Source organism: Chiroxiphia lanceolata, chromosome 2 (assembly GCF_009829145.1).
Source record: "Chiroxiphia lanceolata isolate bChiLan1 chromosome 2, bChiLan1.pri, whole genome shotgun sequence".
NCBI classification, from domain to species: Eukaryota; Metazoa; Chordata; class Aves; order Passeriformes; family Pipridae; genus Chiroxiphia; species Chiroxiphia lanceolata.
Genome location: NC_045638.1, coordinates 99,450,257 through 99,470,903, shown reverse-complemented (window position 1 = coordinate 99,470,903; position 20,647 = coordinate 99,450,257). Strand labels below are relative to the sequence as shown.

At 34.5% G+C, this 20,647-nt stretch overlaps 1 protein-coding gene across 9 annotated transcripts in view; it reads left to right on the top strand.

Annotated features, from left to right (window-relative positions):
- The window catches only part of ABI3BP (ABI family member 3 binding protein), a 140,859-nt gene that overhangs the window by 37,411 nt on the left and 82,801 nt on the right, over positions 1–20,647 (top strand). For all 9 annotated transcript variants that reach the window (XM_032677835.1, XM_032677838.1, XM_032677837.1 and 6 more), the window contains exons 5-11: positions 4,519–4,700; positions 6,795–6,856; positions 11,828–11,879; positions 12,249–12,311; positions 13,361–13,456; positions 15,929–16,006; positions 19,758–19,838. In XM_032677835.1, coding sequence (XP_032533726.1) covers positions 4,519–4,700; positions 6,795–6,856; positions 11,828–11,879; positions 12,249–12,311; positions 13,361–13,456; positions 15,929–16,006; positions 19,758–19,838 — 614 coding nt within the window. The remainder of the gene's footprint in view (positions 1–4,518; positions 4,701–6,794; positions 6,857–11,827; positions 11,880–12,248; positions 12,312–13,360; positions 13,457–15,928; positions 16,007–19,757; positions 19,839–20,647) is intronic.

Here is a 20,647-nt window from a genome sequence, read left to right as displayed (position 1 = left end):
AGGACAGAGCTGGAATGTTCTTATATCTCCAGGGCTTAATTGTTTGTTTAGTGTTACGTTTGACTAAAATAGTCATGATTAAATTGTTTGGAGTTTTGGTTGGGATCTGGTTCCAAATAAACCCATGGTATTTATACAAACTGACCTATTCTGGAAATCTCATAAAACCATCTGCCTTAGAAGATTTCCAGTACCTAATTTTTCGTGCCTGAATACTTGACTATGGGAGCGTTTTCTGGGAATTTGACTGAAAAGAGATTTGGTGAAAAATTGGAAAAATAGCACTGGAACTCTCGGTGAGACACAGTCATTCATAGTGATAGTGATACAAAAAATAATGTTTTGTCTATCCATCTTAGAATTTTACTTCTTTTAGCAGCAAACAAGATCTGCTTAATTTCAAAAGCAAAAATTCTGTGTGCTGCTTCTTTAAAGTGCTCATTGTGTTTTGATTTCTAGTGTAATCAAGAGGCTATCTCTAAGCAGAGCACTGCCTTGCATTGTAGAGTTTTAAAAAACTAACTATGTAAATTGAACATAGAAGAGAAACATCCTTCTGTGTTGGGCTGAGAGTCTTGTATCAGCTTTGCCGACAGAGTAATCAGTACAGTGGTTGGCTTACGGAGTATTATCGTAATTTGTCGCTTCCTTTAAATAACGAAATTGGTCTTATTTTATTTCTGCCATCACATTTTGTGTTCATCTTATGGGGAGGTAAGAAAAGTCAGAGTATTGTAAAAGATATAGCTTGTTAATGTAGGCAGAGTTTCAAGAAGGCAAACATTAAACATACCACGTTGCTGCACAAACACATATCGAGAGAGGTAGTCTTGGCAAATGTAGCCTCTTTATTCCTTTACTGTAGTGGGTTCAATTTCTTGTTTTGGGTCATTTGGTTTTGTGGTTGTTGTTGGTTTTGGGGGTCTTTTTCGTCATTATTGCATGAATTAACTATTCTGAGTGGAACAGTATCCCTCACCTGCTTATGACACCTTTTGTTTTAAGTTGCTGAAGCTCATTATGCTTTCAGTCGTCTAGTAAAAACAGAGGAGGTAAAATTTCTCTACAGTCCCCAGGGTAGCTTGATGGGAGGTATCCTTTAATAAGTGAAGCATTGTCTGTTAGGGGGAGAGGCATACGTGCTAATTTTTATGGAGCTTAACGAAAGAGCTCTGGTGTTTTATAGAATGCTAGCTGGAAAAGAAATGAACTCTGCTATCTTTTGATTAGCATTTGTTGTAAATAGAAATACAAGAGTTGTTCAATAAACATTGTTCTGATAAAATGTACCCTTTTCATATCCCTCACCAAAACAAATAAAGAATCAACAGTAAATATTAAATTATGGTTGTTAGGTCTTTGTACCTGCTGAGAATCCAGAATAAAATAAATTCTTACCACATGTAACTGAGTGTGCCACCTCCCAGCTGAAACATCTAACTAGTATTAACAATTGTGAATAGCATTCCTAGGACTGTTCCAAAGTTACTTTGATATTAGCTGTTATTGATGTTGACTGTTACTTTGATATTAGCTATTAGGGCCCTGCAGTATGCAATCAGTTTTTCATATTCTTACGTAACAGAGATAATGGGAAGTGTTCTGTCTGAGAAACATGTACTATATTTTCCCTTCTGTGTGACAGTGACTCTATTTCAGCCTGCCTTCTGTTGTAATGGGGGGGCATCTATGGAGATGTCTCACTAAGTGTTTGCAGTTCAGGAGAAAGTTTTGCAGCTTCTGACACACACAGCAGACCAGCTGCACACCTTTTGTGCACGTATGTCACTGCCGCAAGGGGATAAATACGTGCGAGTGATGACTGGATCTCATTGATTTCTCATGTCTTCAGTTATATGTGTTGAGTGTTTGACAGTGCATTTTTTTATGAAATGAAGGTTTGAAAAAGGGAGAAATTAAAATTATAACAAAATTCAATTGGTAAAATGTTCTTAGGCATTGAAATTGCATTTTATTCAGCTGTTTGTTGCTCTGGTTTAACAATAAATGGTTGTTCTTTTATGACAAAACTTAGTATTTCTGGATTTGTACTCTGTAAACAAATGATTGCATTTCCCCAAAAGTGCATGTTGTATACAATTTGGATATTTTTGATAGTCAAATGATCGTGACTTGCAAATTGTTAAATGAAACTTACGATTTCTGTGCTATATATTTCTCTTTCTAATGGCATAGTTTGTCATAACTGTGAAAATCTTCTTGTCAGTTTTTTTAGTAGTTTTGAATTTTAGTGAAAGATTTTTTCTTGTTGTGCAAGTGTTGTTGGTATTTTAATTCATGCTAGGGTGAAGGAATTTGCAGGTATGGAGACAGCAATCAAAAACAGAACATTTTTTCCTTAGAAGCAAGTGGGAACAGCCACTTAAAATCCTAATCATTGTGAACAAGTTTTTAGTGGTTTTTTTCATCATTTCTGATGCAGGTATTCATTTAGACTGTTCAATAACTGAAATGAATCAGTATACTCTTTTTTTTCCCATTACATAAAATCACTTTATTTCTATCCCATTGAACTAAAACAGGTAGGAAAATGTATGGATGAAGAAGAAAACAAATGAAAATTCCTCTTTCAGGCACAGTGGGAAGAAGGTGGCTATTTCCACATGAGATTAACATTTTGGTCGTGGATTTATCTGTACTTATTCCAAATTCCTTACCAAAAAAGTGTGCAGGATCCAACAAGATGCATTTATGTTGAAGGTTGGATTTTCTTATTACTGCTATATCCTTTGCCTTTGACAGGGAGTTCAAGTAAGCTTTTCCTATCTGTTAATGTCTGAGTGACCACTCATGAATCAATTAAGAGGATAAAGGAGAAGAAATTTTCCTTATTTTAATGTTGCCAATAGTTTCTTGTTAAAAATGTTCTTTGCCAGCTTAACTGATAAGTAGATCTATTGTTTGAAATTTGCATAGATCACAGCCCACAGAAGTAAGGAGCAGATTATTCCTTAGTAGGAATTCATAAGAGAGAGGATATTCACTACTTCTATTTTTTTTTTTGTCTTTTTTTCCCTTTCCTTTTGAACTTTTTAGATTATACTATTCTTGCTTTGAACACAAAGTAGTACAGCTAATGAAGAGTTACATGAGCCAATATAAATACTGGTTTTGTAACTTGGTGAAGTACCTGAATGAACTATATTGTAGCAGCTAAAACACGAGAATCTATATTTTTGGTGCCAAGAAAAAAATTGATAGTTATAAGATAAAATATATAAACAGAGCGAATCATTGTGTATGCAAATATTTTCCATACTTACCTTGTCTTATGTTGTGTTTTAATAATGAAATAGGAATTTCCTTGTGTTCAACGTGTTTCACATGTAGTGTATTCTGAAAGTGCTCTTCCGTAAATTTGGCAAAGGTAGCTTTGTGCATTGACTACATTATGTTTGGTCCACCGAGTAATTTTATTCGGGACCTTTGATACCTTTTCAGTTGATTAAAGAACTTTTTTTGGTTGTTTTTTTCTTTCCTTAAGTTTGTTTCCTTCATCTCCATATATTTGCCTATATAATACCTGGAATAAATTTCACAATCTTAAGTTGCAAGCCTTAAATTGCTCTGTTAAAGTGTGGTAAAATATAATTGGGTGGAATTCATTCTTTTTCAGATGATGTAAATGTGAAATGGATATGGGCAACGGATATGTGTTATTTATGTTATGTGTAACAATCTTCGGTAATACTTGGATTAGAAAGTTGCCAAGTGTCTCTGAGATTTGTTTTTACAAACCCAGAAATCTCCAATCCATTCTGGTAGTGATTCAGCATGTGTATTGAAAATGAGACTACAGTAGGCTGGGGAGTTCTTGTGCTGAAGCTCTCACCATTTCCATTGCATTCTTATATTGGTTAGCATTGCAGTCATACTTTTACAGGGTGGTGCTGGTTGATAGAATTGGGCAATTTCTGTAGAAATGTTTTTTAATTTCATAGTCTGTTAGCATTTATCACACTACTGACTTAAACTGCTAAAATTAATGTCTTGGTTTATTTTCTTCTTTGAAGTGTGGGCAATGCATAATGGGATCACTGAATGAGGAATGTGTTATACAAACATCAACTATTACTGGTATTCTCTTGAGAGTGTTTTGGACTAGTTTTGAGGGAACACCTTTCGCTGGATTGATATAGAAGATTCTGAGAAGTCAGTTGAGTAGTAGACACATGATTCTATTGACTAGTTCTGGCATATCTCAGAATTGCAGGAACTGCTTGCAAAATGAGGTTGCGGTTTGTGGTTAGAACCTCGTTCACAGAGTTGTTTGTGAAGAGGAGACTGTTCTTTTGCCCTTCTTATAATGTCCTGGTCTGTATGATGGGATGTATATATATGAAATATATGCTGGCTTTGCTGATATTTGATGATCAAAAAGGGCCAGAAAGAACAAGAACAATGGAACAGTGGTGGGTAAAGTTATTTTATTAATTCTTCGCAAAAATAGTTGTTGTTTCTTTGTGCAGATTTTTCTTTTTTTTTTTCCTCAACCAGGTTCTATACAGTTCGCTACAGAGAAAAGGGTAAAGACAAGAAATGGGTTTTTCAGCTCTGCCCAGTTACAGAGACTGTGATTGACAATTTGAAGCCAAACACACAGTATGAATTTGGAGTTAAAGACAACGTAGAGGATAGTATTTGGAGCAAGACTTTCAATCATAAGACAGTTCTCTCTAGTAAGTATTTGACAATAATTAATCATATAGCTACTCAGTTTGACAGTATTTTTTCCTCTATTGTGGTATTAGTTAGATTAAGGCTACTGATCAGGTTTCTATTGTTTATATGCTATCCTTTATGCCCCTAACAAATTATTTTAGGAATTGGTGAAAGTAGAAACGTTTTGTGTTTGATAAACTGCCACCTACTTTCTGAAAGGTGCTCTCTTGCCATTGCAAACAGAGGATCTGCTTCAGGCTGGTGGAACTCTAACAGTGATTAGTTCAGATACATGTAAAGTATTGAGTATGTGTATTTATACTTCTGACTGTAATCTAAGGTTTTTCCTTAGGCCGTGAATAATAAGATGATCAACTAATCAAGAAATCCATCAACCATCATTCAACTAATCCATTTAATTTCTTCCATCAACTAATTTGAGTTGATGGAAATTATTATCCTTGTTTGAATCTCCTTTTATACCAGCGTTTATGTTGAAGGTGGTAAAAAGCTAGACAGGGCCTGTCTTATCCAGCATGCATCACAATGGGCCCTTTCTGACTCTGCCAGAAAATTAAGTTTGAAGCTAATTTTTAGTCATGGAATTACATGAACTGTGTTTGAAGCATGCACTGTCATGTATGCTTTCGTTTGTGTTTTCACAGAGGCAGTGTATTACATCTCTGGCTGTTCTGTCAGTCATATTTGAAGGTTTTGCTCTAAAGTCCCAAGACAATGTAGGCAAAGGGATGTCAAATTAACCCTTGAAAAACTGTGTGCATAGGAGTTTACCAATCAGCACAAATGGACACTTCTTTTCTTTCAATTTCCTGTCTTGTAGTAACTGAATGTCTTCTCATATAGGAGAACCTCAACCAAACATCCTTCACTGTAAATTTTCTTTCCTCACTGAAGAAATATATAAATGACCATAAACTGAAACTTCTTTTACATATTCTTGTATGTGTTGAATCCACAGGCCAAATGTTGGGAGGAATTGGTAGGTGAATCTGGTTTTAATTTATGATTTAAGAAGGCATAAAAGACATGGCAAATATTCAGTATTTGTTTAACCAAAATTTTTCAACAGAGATGAAAGTAGCTCATTTTTTACCATCTTAACATGATTTTCGCATGATATCAGTGTGAAACTTCTGTCAGTTTTCCCTTGTCTTTAGTCCAGTAGTAGGTCCTGTTCTTTAAAAACTATCAAGCACTTTGAAAGATTTTTTCCAGCTTAAATGTATCTTAATTGATATTTCTTTAGAGTTGAATTTTTTTTCTAATGCTCATCTGTTTTGGATGCAATTGTGAACAAATATGACAATATGTAGCTTTACTCTTGTTTGCACACCTATTGTTACAGAGGGAGCAGAAAATTGTAAATGTGGAAGATATAGACAAAATTTGAAGCATTATGCTAGATTAGAAGAGGTGCTTAGCAGGACTGTTTTTCATCTGTACTTAACAGCTGCATCACAAGAAGCTTTTAATACTAAGAAACTAAGAGGAAAAACCTAAGAGAAAACTTTCAGAGTTTAAATCTGTGGGTTACTTTGTTCATATGTTGAGATAAATGAAACTGTGTCAGACCCAAAGAAAAGTTATATATCTGCTCTCTATTGCCAGTGCTAAATGTGTAATTTTTTAGAAGAGCATGCTTAAAAACATACTTGATATTGGAGACCTTAAAACAAGATACTTTTAGTCAGTCCTAGTACCAACCTGACAGATGGGATGCAGAAATTCCTCTTTCAAGTTAGTTCATTGCATATTAGTCTTGTGGTTATATTAATTTTATTAAGGAATCCTCTTAAGCACATCTGACTTCCTAAGGAGTAGTAAGTCTCAAAGACCACTTCAGCTCTCTTGTAGAACAAGAAGAATACATTTGATTTCCTTGCTGTCAAAATGCGAAGAGAAGGCTTTGCAGATGTATTAATGAAGAAACAGGACAAAATAAAATTGTTCTATGGTGTGTCTTTATATAAGTTTGTAGTTAAGCCCCCTAATTTTCCTAGCTATTGAAAAAGGTGAATAAACTTGGGTTATTTTGGTTTGGACAAAAAAAATGTAATTATGTGTATTTATTTATCTTTCTGTCAAAACAGATAAAAAAGTAAATGGGCAATTCCAGAATATGTACAAGTTGGTACCCAATTCCCAAACACAGGTATGCAAAACAATCTTATTTTTTATACCAGATCTGTGATTTGTATGATCAAAAATTTTTTCTTCTCTGTTAAATTAAGAAATACATTGTCAAGGCCACAAATTGCCAATATAAAAAGCCAATCTGTTAAATCTAAGACCTGATAACTGTATGGAGAAGTGTTTATATGTGTGGATTGACAAAATGATTAAGAATGGTAGCTGAGATGATTATTTATTAATAATGATATACTTATTCCAAATTAACAAAGATAAAGCTGATGGTTTCTGTGTGTGGATTCTAAATTTAAAATTTACTTATCCCTTTGTTGTAGTCAGGTTTGTTAACCTGTGATATTTGTTGTGGTCAGTAAATTTTGTGATAATCTGGTGCTGTGGTTTTATAGAATAATCATGTAATTACTCAGATATTCTAAAACTTTATTCATCCTTTTAAATTCACTGGTAGTTCCCATGTGTGAGGCAAGTGTTTGCAGAACTAGAGGAAGCTGGGAAGCACAATTTAATTTGCCTGTCAAGATTGCTAGACAGCTCGTTAAATCCTTGCATATGACAAGGTAGAATTTTTCTGTTTCATCAAAACATTTGATGATTTTTATACATAAATAAATAAAAAATCTGACATTTGACATAAATGCTAGCCAGCAAGCTTGGATGGATTCATATGTTCATGGATTCACATACATAGATACTTTTTACTTCCAAAAGCTGAAGGAGAAATGAAGGCTCTCTAGATTGAACCTGTTACTAGACTATTTTAATACAGTGAAAAATAAACATTTTTTTCATGACTTTTGAACATTACCTTTTCTACTATGAGATTAAATGGTTTCTTCATATTTACTTTCCTTAATTTTTCATCAAAGGGCACATTTCAGCTTCTAATCTTCTGGAGGTTGTTTTGTTTTGTTTTGTTTCAAGGTACTATCCCTGAGGTAGACTATGGGATAACTTCCCAAGAAAATTGTAGAAGCCCTTCTTACTTCAGATATGTTAAAGGATTAAGTCATGAGTGTTAATTATTATAAGGGAACAAACCATTCTTTACAATTCTCTTCTGTCTCAGATTTTCCAAGAGTTTTCATGGTAGGAAATGTTACTGTATGGTTTCTCATTGTCTGTTCTTCATATTTTACAATATTGTAAATGGTCTGTAATTATCAGACCTGGAATTCCTTCAGGAATCAAAACACAATTCATTACACAGTTTCTTCTATGAATAATTAGGGATTAATAGAATCATAGAATCATTAATGTTGGAAAACACCTTTAAGATACTCAAGTCCAACTGTCTACCCAGCATCACCACCATGTTTACTATTAAATCGTGTCCTAAAGTGCCATATCCACACATTTTTTAAACACTTCTAGTGATGGTGACTCCACCACTTCCCCATGTAGTCTGATCCAATGCTTGACACCCCTTTCTGTGAAAAAGAATTTCCCTAATGTCTAATCTAAACCTCCCTGATGCAACTTGAGGCCATTTATATTCTTTTAGGACAATAATACGTTAATTACTGCATTATATATAGAGTTAGAGCAGTATAATGCTTAGGCTATTGGAAATATAGTCATGTCTTACTTTCAAGAGAAAATGAGTAATATAGATGCAGATGGTTAGATATTCAGGAAGGTGACATCTCATTATGTCGATGGAAGTCAACTTTACTGTTCTTCCAATCTGTCCCATAGGGGTCTTTAAAGTTACACAGGACAGCCCAAGACCAGGTAATTGAATCTGGCATGTGGAGTGCAAACTGAGTTCCTTTGCTCCTCTTAGCAAACCCTACGTGCCAGGACCCTGACTGTTATGCTGCTTCTGTGGAAGTAGCGATTCTATTTATGCAGAAGTCCTGAGAAAGTGAGCTGAAACAGTTTTCCAAATATTTGCACAGCTTAAGCAAGAACGGAGGACTAGAGCCAACATCCAGTCTTTTTAGTCAGTTTCACGGGGCTTAGCTCCAGAGCAGAACTGCTTTATCACCCTCCACAGGAATATCATGAAAACATTCCACAGATTATTCTGAAAAGTCTTCTATCATTCTCTCTGTAGTGGTGGAAAAAGCCATAAAACTAAGGCTGGGAACCAGAGAATGGCCTGCTCTTCAGTGTGCTTTATTACCTCAGTTTCCACAGAATTAGGTGGGGTATGTTTCAGTGGTGAAAAGCCAGAATAAGTGTTATTTAGGCCAAGTTTTTTTGTGCCTTATTTTGCTCCAAAGACACAACTGACTCATATCAGCATGGTCCTAATTCTTCTCTGTGAGGACATTTTTAAAGGCTGTTTGTTAAAGTAACATTACTGATCTATCTAGTCATTCTGCCCTTTCAACATTGGTCACACATCAGCTTATGTTTCCTTTGGCAGTTTCATTCTTTAAGTTTGTCCAAGCTCCTGGGGCTGTGTGAGCTACAACTAATGAGAGAGCAGAAGAAAAGGAGAGTTCTAGAGGTGGTCATTCTTCTTCCCTTCATAAACAGTGGGTGATGGTAAGGCAGAGAGAAAGCAGTTAAAAATTTATTTCCTCCTCTGTCTGACTAGGTTCCTGTAGTTTCATAATATCAGTCTGAAAGGTGGCGTCCTCCTCAATTTTTCCAGCCAAAAAGGACTCTTAGCTTCTACCATTTGTTAAATTGCAGAAGAAAACATTCTCACTCTTCCAAAACTTATTCAATCCTTGTTGACCATGATCCTTCCTTGAGGAGTCTCTTATGTGTATGCCAGTTAGTTTTGGCTTTTTGAAGTACTGGAATGTAACAAAGAAAGAACAAGTGTCTCTTCAAACGATGTTTGAGACTTGCAGTCCTTGATGCAATACGCCTTTTGTATATGGTCAGAAGTTAAGATATCTGACTTGTGGTATAATTTACATCTCTAATTTTCCTCAGAAATACCTTAGGAATATCTTATTTGCCATCTTCTTTCATGGTGGCAACAATCATTTTAGTAACTAATGTTCCTAATACTGATATGCTTTATATTCCCTGCCTGAAAAATACGATTGATAGTGCCGTTCCTACAGATGAGGGGCTGATGTTTCCAAAATAGTTTGTCTAAGTAATAAATTTTACTAGACATAGAAATATCTAAAGTACTCACTTTTTGAAGACTGAGAAGAAAGCTTTGACAACATAGTGGTAGCTTTCAAGTGCAGCACTTACAGCTTCATGCAGGTGAGCTGTGTAACTACAACAGGTGGAGAACAAGGATTTCATGTCAAGGATTGGTTCCTGAGTGAAAAACTAAATTTTGAATGTATTTAAATGTCTTTGGCATTTTTATACTGCTGTCATTATAGTCATCCCTTATTATTCAAAAAAGAAAGAATGCTCTTCTCAATACAAGAATCTTTTAGTGGTAATAATTATGATTAGTTCTGCAGTGCATTACACAAGTTCTCACTACTTCAGAGCTGTTTATTTGATTCGAAGGTTTCTGATGAGAAATACAATAAAATTAGCACCTTTTTATGATAAATACATTTCATCCCATTTGCTAGTCACGTGAAGAGTAGGGCTATTTCAGAAGGTGCTCATCTGCAATACAATTTTTTTACTAGAAAACAAAATAGAAATGTAGAAATTGTTAATAAAAAAGGAAAAACATAAGCAATAAAAAAGGAAGAGTCTCTTCCATCTTTCGTTAATGACAATGATTGAAACCTCTACTTAATTTAAGATTATGTTCATGCCAATGCAAAATTGATATTAGGTAGTAGAAAGTAATGGTTTTCACAGAATAAGTAGCCTCCATCCATTTCCCTAAGGAATGGTTCATCTTACTTGTGGAGATTGGCCTTCTTCCAGCTTCTTAGACTTTGGTATGTGTTTAATGTGTACTCAACAATTGTTTTTAAAGCTTTTCAAAATTATTTAGAACAGAACAAAAATAGTTATTCTTAGGTAAATAATTAACATTTTGTCATCGAATGCTGAATTTTTATGAAAGTGTTCTTTCATATGAAGTAGACCAGATATCATAAAGTGCAAAAGGAACATTATCTGATTCTGACTTCAGCGGTATACATTTAGCATGGAAAGGTGATTGTTTGAGTCATTTTCTTTTTTGTAACTCAGATATAACTGAAAAAAATTTCCTTTTAAAGTATTTAGCATTTTTATATTGCTGGCATTAGAGTTTACCTCATGTCATCTCTTGATCATATTATTAAGCTTTCAGAAGTTGTTCCTAGTACTTATGTATGGTTACAAATACTAATTTATAATTTTGATATTGGCTGTTTTCTTTCTTTTAATAAATGTGGGTCTATTCACATGTTCCTTTTGTGCTATCAGTATAATTGAAAGCATTCACACTTAGGCAGGAAGTAATCTGGGTCAAAGAGAAGTGAACAGCAGACTAGTCCAAATATTTAGCAAGAAAAAATGTAAGAAGCACAGGGGTGACTGACCACATATACTTTGGAAATAATTTCACCAAATGAAATTACTCTGAGTTAATCTACTTTAAACAGGCTATGCACCCAAGAGTGCTGATGGTTTACAAATGTGCACCTGGTTCTGGAATAGTTTTTGTTCTAAATAGAGTATTCTTGGGAATATATTTATATCTTGTGACCAAATTTGTAATTGCATCTGTTTCAGATGTTTTGCTCTAGTTAAATTTCAGCTTTTCTTAGCTTTCTGGACTACTCTCCAGTGAGTGCTCAAGAGATTCCTAAGAGAAAAAAGGATTGGGGATTCCTAAACTGTCAAATATTGTGTTTTTGTGAAGCAAAATATCTCAAGTTGCAAGAAGGAGATCAAAATGCAATATTACCACACTAGCCTGTGGGAACTGAAGTGATAACGTAACCATCACTGACTAGGGCCAGAGCCATATCCAGTGTTAACTTGGGACAGGCGCGGTATTGGATTAGAGCCCTCTGTTTTTATTACTCAGAAAGTTCAATTACTGTCATGGCAGTTATCCTAAGGCTTTTTTTCTCTTTTTTTTCTCTTTTCTCAGCTTATACTGAGTGATAATAAGAAGTTGGTCCCAGTCACAATAATCAAACAAGGTAAGTTTGTATATTTTCTTTAATTTATTCTTATACTCTTCAAGAGTAACTTGAGATGAAAATCAATGTCAGGGTAATGAGATGGTCTGCAGCTGGCCCCATAATAACATAAGCATAGAATACCATCTTTCACCAAAATTGATATGTCACAGGAAAGAGATGCACAATTAAGAGACAATGTAGAGGAAACATAGTTTGCAGTCTCTTAAACTGAATGTGAATACAGAAAGGATTATTATAGTGTCCTCATCTGCAAATATTAAGTTGAGGGAAGGTTTTAAGAATGCTGAGGCTTGTTTCCGGTGTGGTTTTGTTTCTCATTTTGAGTTTTTTTAAAATTAGCTTCACACGCCTGTGTTGTCTCCACAGTTATTCAAAATCGGACGCAGCCAAAAACACCAGACAGTTCTTCTCTCCCAGGAGCAATATTAGGTGACTAAAAGAATTCTTATCATTTTTGTTAACCCTTGGTTGAAAATTAGAACTTGGTTGAAATGCTTTTAATTTTCTTGACCTTGATAGTTCTTTCCTTGCATACCAAAGGGTGTTTTGCAGCTGGTTCAGACAGCATTTGTTACATTTTATGGTGGTACAGATGGTTCAAGAGTGTTTTAGCTTAAGTGAAATAGAATCATTTCATTGTCATTGCATTTAAAAGAAAATAGTGTCATTGTTTAAGTCAAGTTCTTTTATACTTCAAGTGAAGTTCTGAGGCAAAGATTTTGTTGAGGTGAGGGATTGTTCTTACTGGTCTTTTAAGGTAGTATGATAACATACCATCTAGAGACACAAACCTGTGCTGATAACATTAGACTATAGGGAACTTGCAATTAGAACTTGATATTAGATCTAGGGCATAACCCTCCAAGCTATTCAGTTTCATGTTTTATGTTCTTGTTTGACCTATGAGAATACACAATATCAGCCTAGAACATGAAAACAGGGAAAGGTCTATCATATAGTGTTCAGTGTGGCGAACTACTGGTCTGCCTGAAGTAGACATGAAAGGCTCACTGCATTATGCACCTTGGGACCAATTTAGTTCTGGATTCAGGAGGGTGTTTAGTCCTTTATATATGGAAATATTTTCTATAACTGCATAACTTTGCCTTAAGTTTGCTTTGTGTTTTAATATATTGATGAGAATCAAACATATACTTACTAATGCAGTTTGATGTTGAGTCTTCTTGGCACACAAGACAAAATGTCCCAGCATTTGTGATGCTATGTACTCCAGGGTTGTATGTTCCAGTATTGAGTTGTTTTTAACTCTGATTAATCATGAAATAGTGATAGTACAGTGAGTGGTGTAAAGGGGAAATAGCATCAAATGGGAGTGATAATTACAGAATAGAACCAACTCATTTCCCAGATACACAGATTAAACTCCCAGTGGCTTAGTAGTAGTTTCTCACATATCTTGGAGGGCAGACTGTATTTTCATCTCTTTTGGAATTAATGGCACACATCTTTCTCTGTAGTGCACCTTATTGTTCCAGGCCTCAATGAAAGTCAGCAGAAACTTCCTCCTCTCCTTACAATTGATGGCTTATCTCCAGCATCCAGGAAAAAACTGGGTAAGCAGAAATGAACTAAACTTCTATTTTTTGTGAACAGTATCAGAAGTGTAGTAATGTGAGATGATGTGTGCAAGCAGAAAAGTCCTTTATTCCTCTTCAACTTTTTTTTTTCTATTTTATATTTAATAATTAGCTTGGACTTACAAGGATTCATAGACATTCACTTAATTTAAAACAGGTGGACAGGTTTTTTAAGGTACTTCAAGAAGAAATTCTTATTTCTGTAATGAAATCCATTAAAAATGGCAGCCAGAAATTAGAACTCTTCCGTACAGGTTTCATGAGTGTCTTGTGAACACACTTGAAACCCAGAGGAAAAACAGTAACTCAGGTTTTCATTTAGCATTATCATCCTTGAATAGCATAACTGTGGAAAATAAAGCTATATTTAAAAACCTTGATAATCCCCAAGTACATCTTTCACAGATCCCTTGAGCAGAGTTCTGGAGCTGATGGCTTTTGGCTTGACTAGTCTTAATACTTAATTTAAACTTCAAAGAAGTGGATCAGGTGTTTTTTTTTTTTCTTATTTCTGCTTTGTTTAATTTACTCTGTCATTCCATTACAGGCCATGGCACATTCTCAACATGGCTTGCTTTGTAGGGGGGAAACAGCACAACTTGTTTCTGTTAAGATATTGATACATGCAAGGGTAGAGCTACCCACTAGAATAATATTTTAATGTGTTTGAGTAAGAGTATGTTTATATTGAGGTTGAATTCCTTAAAAATTAGTATTACCAGCATTTGACACACAAATATTTTTCGCATCATCTATGGCTACTGAAAATTCAAGCTAAGTGTAGAAACATAATTGCAGTATTTATATTACAGAGCATTAAGAGTTTTTAATCATGATAATAACATTAATCACACATTAACTTGATTGCTAATATTTTCTTTTAATATCAAGCATTGAAAACGAGCTCTTTATCATTACTATCTTAGCGTTAACATGTATATAATGTACAGGTGACAAACTCAGTAGAACATATTTTGACAAATCCATTTTTCATAACTCTTGCTTTTAGAAAACCATGTTTTAAGACCTCTGGTATCAGTCTTAAACTGCAGTATCTAGAACTTTTACATTTGTTTTTATTTTCTACCAGTAAAATTATATTTTTCTGCAGGAAAATGATGCTTTTTTTATGGATAGGTCATAAGGTTCAGTAGTTTGCACAGTAAAAATTGCAGAACGTGACTATGAGCAAAAGATGAGGAAAAAGACGGAGGTAGGTTCACTTGTCCTAGAAATGTCCAACTTGCTCATCTGGCTGAGTGTAGAACTCGGACTTCTAAATCTGAGCACTCTATGTCTAAAATTTCTGGCTGGTGTGATGCCAGTTTGGAGCCACTCTTTATAGCAGGTTACACAAACATCTTTGAGAAAATAACCAGGGCAGACAAGCGATGCTTTGTTATGTTCTGCTTACCAAAGAACATGAAGTGTGTGGATATTCACACAAGGGACTCCTGAATTTCAAAGGACCAGAGAAGAGTCATTGTAAAAAGCCAAGCAAAAATACTATTGAAATAATATAAATATATCAAGTAATTGACAAAAAGTTGTGCTGTATGTTGTCTAAATCTATACAGGTATCTTTCAGTGGAGCCTGAGAATGGTGTATGTCTAAAATAAAAAGCTATAAAACTTATGCTGTGTGTGAAGTCATGACTAATTCTGATTTGCTGACCTACTGAAACTATTTTAATTCTGTATTATTTAGAAAAATCAAAATATTGTATCACAAAATTAAAAAAAAAGAATTCGCAAAGTACTTTCTCTTTCTTTTAAGTTAGTCAAAAACCTTACAGTTTGGAGGTTTTGGGTTGTTTGGTTTTTTGTTTGTTTTAATATTAGTAGTCCAGGAAAAAAAAAAACAAATTTTTAATTAAAATAAAAATTAATTAATTCAATTAATTAATTTTACCTGTATCCACTACTGAAATATCTTTATGTCTGTTGGAATAGAAGGCTACTGTCATACCACTGTAATTGTTAGAAGTAATATCAAGGAAAATAAGGACATGGCTAGTATGACAATTCCATTGCATTTGAAATTTTATTAGACTGTTCTTGTATAGCACTTGGAACTATATTGCATCTTTTAATTTTGAAAAACATTTTTGGTGTCTAGCTCAAATGCTAGAAAAATGAAAAACACTGGATACCACTTTACATGTGAAAGTAAAGATTCATAAGGCATTAAATCCTTTCTGTAAATTTTGTATTTAGAGTATTTTTTAATGAACAAAGAAAAACCAAAAATGCATGTGCTTAGCATAACTAGATAGATGCTTGTACTGATTGTGCAGTGGAAGTTCATTGGTTCCTAAAGGTATTCAGCTTTCCACATTTATCCGTGGTGGCTTACCTTGTCAGACTGAAGTGGGACAGAAATAGATTTGTGGTAGAAGAGAGTAGATACATGTTTGCAATTACTCTCTAATATTTTTGTCCTTTTAGCTCAGAATGAAACTGGAGTATGGCCTGCTGAATCCAAAACACCAGAAGTTCAAGAAATCTCCCCACAGTCCCTTCCAGGTAATGAAAATTCTACTTTTAGAAACTCTGTGTAATATATTTGCCAAATATATAAACTAAAATTGAATCCATCTTTGTGTTTCTCAGTCTGCAGTTAAAGTCAGTAGTTGGAAAACAGGAGGATAGTGTAGCTGAATTGGTAACACTGAGTTATTGAATTGGACAAAAATCTGAATCTAAATTTGGAGGAAAGTTTCAGATGATACAATCATCAGGTTTATAAAACCCCTTAGAATTAAAATCGTGGGGTGCTGGATATCTTGAAATTGTGAAAAATGACAAAAAGAGTTTTCTTGTGATACGCCTTGACATACTGACTTTAATGAAATGTGGCACCTGGGAAGGAGAGAATTGGTTCATTCTATTTCCTTTCCTTTGTGTTCTGTAATTATGTTTATGTAGTAATTCTAACCATAAGCATTGTCATCTCAAGACTTAACACAGAATAGTATGTTTATGAAGTTGGATGATGTGTCGTATTATACATGGTAATTATTGGCAAGTACTGTCTATTTTTTGCAAGAATTTAGTATCCATTTATTACAATTAAACACATTCTTATTGTCATCACACTAATAGTTATTTACTAAAATTTTTAGAATAATTTTCATCTTCCATTTCATGCTTCCTTTTGTCATTTCGTTTCCATGTCCTTTTTTCCCATGACCATTCCTTTCAGTCATTATTTGTTTTCTCAGCACCAGTGCCTCATATTAAAGTAAGAGCGTGTCACACTGCTTACATTAAAGAATGTATTAATTACAATTACAGTATTTTGGTTAAAGAGAAAAAAAAAGTCAGGAAAGGGGGAAATGAAAGTGAATCCTCTAAAAGAAAGACGTTCTTTGAGTATAATTCTGTCTTGCTGTGGCATATGGAAAAATTACTTGAATACTTAAGCATTTGAGCCAGGCTTTCATGAGTAACTTAAGCAAGAGATCTGAGCCCCAGCCTGTTACAAAGGTTGCATTTGAGAGACAGTCTAATATATAAGCGTAATTAATTGAGTTTAGCAATAGGATCTACTTAATTATATTTCATTCAGATATCACTGTTTGAAAATCATACTGGATTCTTTGAGTAAGGCATAGTAATTGTTTGCTGTGGAAGGTTTAAGGACTGGTGCCAGAAGTGGCAACAGAACACTGATTTGAAAGGAGCTCTGTGCTGTAGCAGCTGTTGTGTCATCAGCTATGCTAGAAGGAAAAAATGGAGCTTGAAGTATTTCAGCAAGCAGGATGTCTGAAGGCTGTTCTTGCCTTGCACTGTGTCTTTATCAAAGGGTGTGTTTTGTCCTGTGATACAGTTTAGTGATTTTTTTCTTTAATGTATTTGTCAACCAGGCGTCCCATCATTTTCTTAATTTCAAACCTCCCCTCCCTTGGCATGCACTTCCATGGAAAGACTGTTAGTAAGCTCTTTCATTTCTTGTTTTTGCCAGGCTTGTTATGATATTTTCCACTCAGGATTAATGTATTCTTAACACAGCAGCACAAATTCATAGTGATTTTTTTTCTTCAGCCTTTGAAATGTTGTCTAATATATCTCAAACCACTGCAACATTTTTTCTTCCCATTTAATGGAGTGTGAGTCTTTTTATTAAATTCATGGGGAAATTGGAGCCTACCAACACTCAGAATTATGAGCACATTTGCCAGGGACATGGAAGAACTAGTTTTAAAAAAACAAAACTAGTTATTTCTTTATGTAAGAGATTCTACTAAAAATTTAGCAAATTTGATTTGTGAAATAGGGAACGGGTTAGAAATAAGAAGTACCAGCTGTGATGTTTAGTTGAGATAACTCCTTTGTTGTCATGTTTCCCAAGTTCTGTTCCTCCTGTGCTCCTTCTGGCCCCTTCTTCCAGCCCCTGAAGTCTTCCCCTTGTGCTCATGTGCTATATCAGGAGTGAGAGTATTACTTTCATCAGAATATCTTAATTGCTGTTGTGGAGTAAGAGAGGGTTAAGAGAAGTTAGAGGAAATATAGTTTAAGAAACATTGTTGAAGTGCATTCTTGCTGTACTCTATGCTGTCTTAGTAAGGTAACTTATCTTTTTTAGTTGTGTTAACACTTTACTTTGTAGATACGCTTGAACCAGTACAGTAAGCCTCGTTTACCTGGTGCCCTGGAAAAGTCAGAGGCATTTTTCTTTTCTCTGACTTAGCTTTCAGAGCCTAAGTTCTCTACTTCCTGTATCTTTTTCCACAAAAAAGTCTGCTCTTTTTTTCATGTCGTGGCTACAATGTTCTGTGCAAAACTGAGGAGAACTTCATTTCTTTTGTCTCAGTTCTAGGCATGCTTTATCTTATTCAGCTTGTTCAGATAATTTAACTGACAAGACATGCTTCATATGAGCGCAAACCATCTGACCTCTAAAAATAAATCCAAAGCATCATAAGTTCTGTATTTGCTTTCGGTGTGGAATTGTTTCGGCTTTTTTCATTATTACATCTCACCAACGAGAAATGTTAACTTCTGTAGTACTTCTGAGGTATTGGTTTGTTAATTGTTGCTTCAGTGTCTCTTATGGGTGAATTTTCTCCCACAGGTTTCATAGAGATAAATTGCTTTAACTTCTCTGTAGAATGAAATCTTCCTTTCACTGATGACAGTAACAGCACTGTAACTGATTTAGAAGCAGAATTGGGTCCTAATAAGGCAGCATCTGTAAATATTTCAGATTTTGTGGCACTGAAAAGTACCATACTCCAAACCAGAAAATAGTATAATTGTTGTAGCTGTATTTAGAACATGGAAAACAGCATGTTTTTTTCAGGAAATGAAATAAGAAGCTTATAAACCTACATGATCGGTTCTTATTGGAAGATTAGTTGATTATGGATTTTGGATTACGGATTATGATCCCAAATTGAATTTGGAAATTCAGTAGATTATGGAAAAAGCATGGAGACCATGCTGGAAAAACAAAAGTAACTGTCTTCTATTGTGTCTCAAAAGAAAGTGAACCTTTATTAAACTGAATGAATACTAAAACCAATGCTATGTTGATGCTGATCACCGATATTAATGATCTCTTCTAATTACCAACATGTACTAACTACTGTACAGTTTGCTCTGTGGAAGGAAATAATGCTCTTGTCACTTCAAGGCTGAGACCTTGCCATTCTGTGTTCCATATCCATAAGCTTTGTCATCTGTGATCTGAGATGACCAGTTGTGTGTACTGTAGCACTGACTAAATGCCCACTACAACAAGATGAAAGTGATCTTGACTTACTTACCATTGGAATCAATTGTTATGTGAAAATCTGGACGAGTACAGTTATGCACTAGTATATTAAAACATGACCAATGGTTCAGTTTAGGTACATTTAATGGCTGTTTAATAAACTGCCCATGCTTTACTCTGAAGATGTAGAATTAGAAGAATGAATGGAAATCAAACCCCATTATATTACTACTAGAAAAATGAAAGAGATGAGGTATTATAGGTGAATATTTATTCTTTTCCTGATAATTTTTATATTAGGAGGATTAACAAAACATCAGAAATCTTTGTGATTCACATTTTCCTTTGTTTATATAAAACTGTAACAAAATAAATCCAAATAATCATACAGACACAACTGAAAACAAAAGTAAATATTAATCATGATGGAATCAAGCAACTATGGAAATTACTTTAATCAGGTGATATAAAATGGTGCAAGGAAAGCAGCGGGCTTTCGGCAATAGATAAAGAAAAGGGTAGAGAGATTCTAAATTAAATGAAGCTTCTTTCTTCTAGCTCAGGCTGAGAAAAGACATGGACCTGAGGAATTTAAATCAACACCTAAACCCAAATTCGTGCAAACTCAAAACATACCGGGTAACTAATTTTACTGCTTTTTACCTTCTTTGTTCACTAGATACTTTTTTCACCTCCAGCAGAACTTTTCTACTACTTGCTGCATTCCCTTTCTATTGGCTCCAAAGGAAGTAGTAATTAAAAAATTCTGGTTCCTTTTGTGTTTCCAATGATTCTCACTGGAATGAAATATAAAGCAGGATACGTCTAGCTCAGGCTGAACTGTGTCTTTCGCAGATTTTACTGGGTGATTCAATTTTATTTTTCAAATTAATGCTTTCTCTCTATGCGATCCGCATGGTTGACATAACATAAAACTTCCTTCTGTAAAATTATCCTCAGTGGTAGAATTGAAATAACTACCTCCCCAATTTTCTTCTGGTGACATGTTCATTTAGGTAACATCAACAGTGTTAGGTAACATCAACATATATAAGGACAATTTTATATTACATGTGATATAATTGTATTTGCCTTCAAGGAGACAAAAACTCTACTGATTTTTTCATTTTTTGTCTCAATGTTGTACTGTTAGTTTTGTGATTTGGAACAGTATATATTTACTTCTTGCATTCAGAATTCTAAATTCTCTAATGCTGATTTTATTGTTTGTACTTTTAAATCCAAGCCATGCAAAATTATGAAGACAAATCAGAACTTGAGATTGCATTTATCTTTTTTAACTTTGGTTAGATTTTTCTAAAGTACAGGTGGCCTCCGTACAGGAAGATGTATTATAAAGGGAAGGATCAGGAACACTTGCAGGACTGAAATACAGATCTTCCCATGAAGAGGACAGCTAATGCTTCTCAATAAATGTATTTTTATGT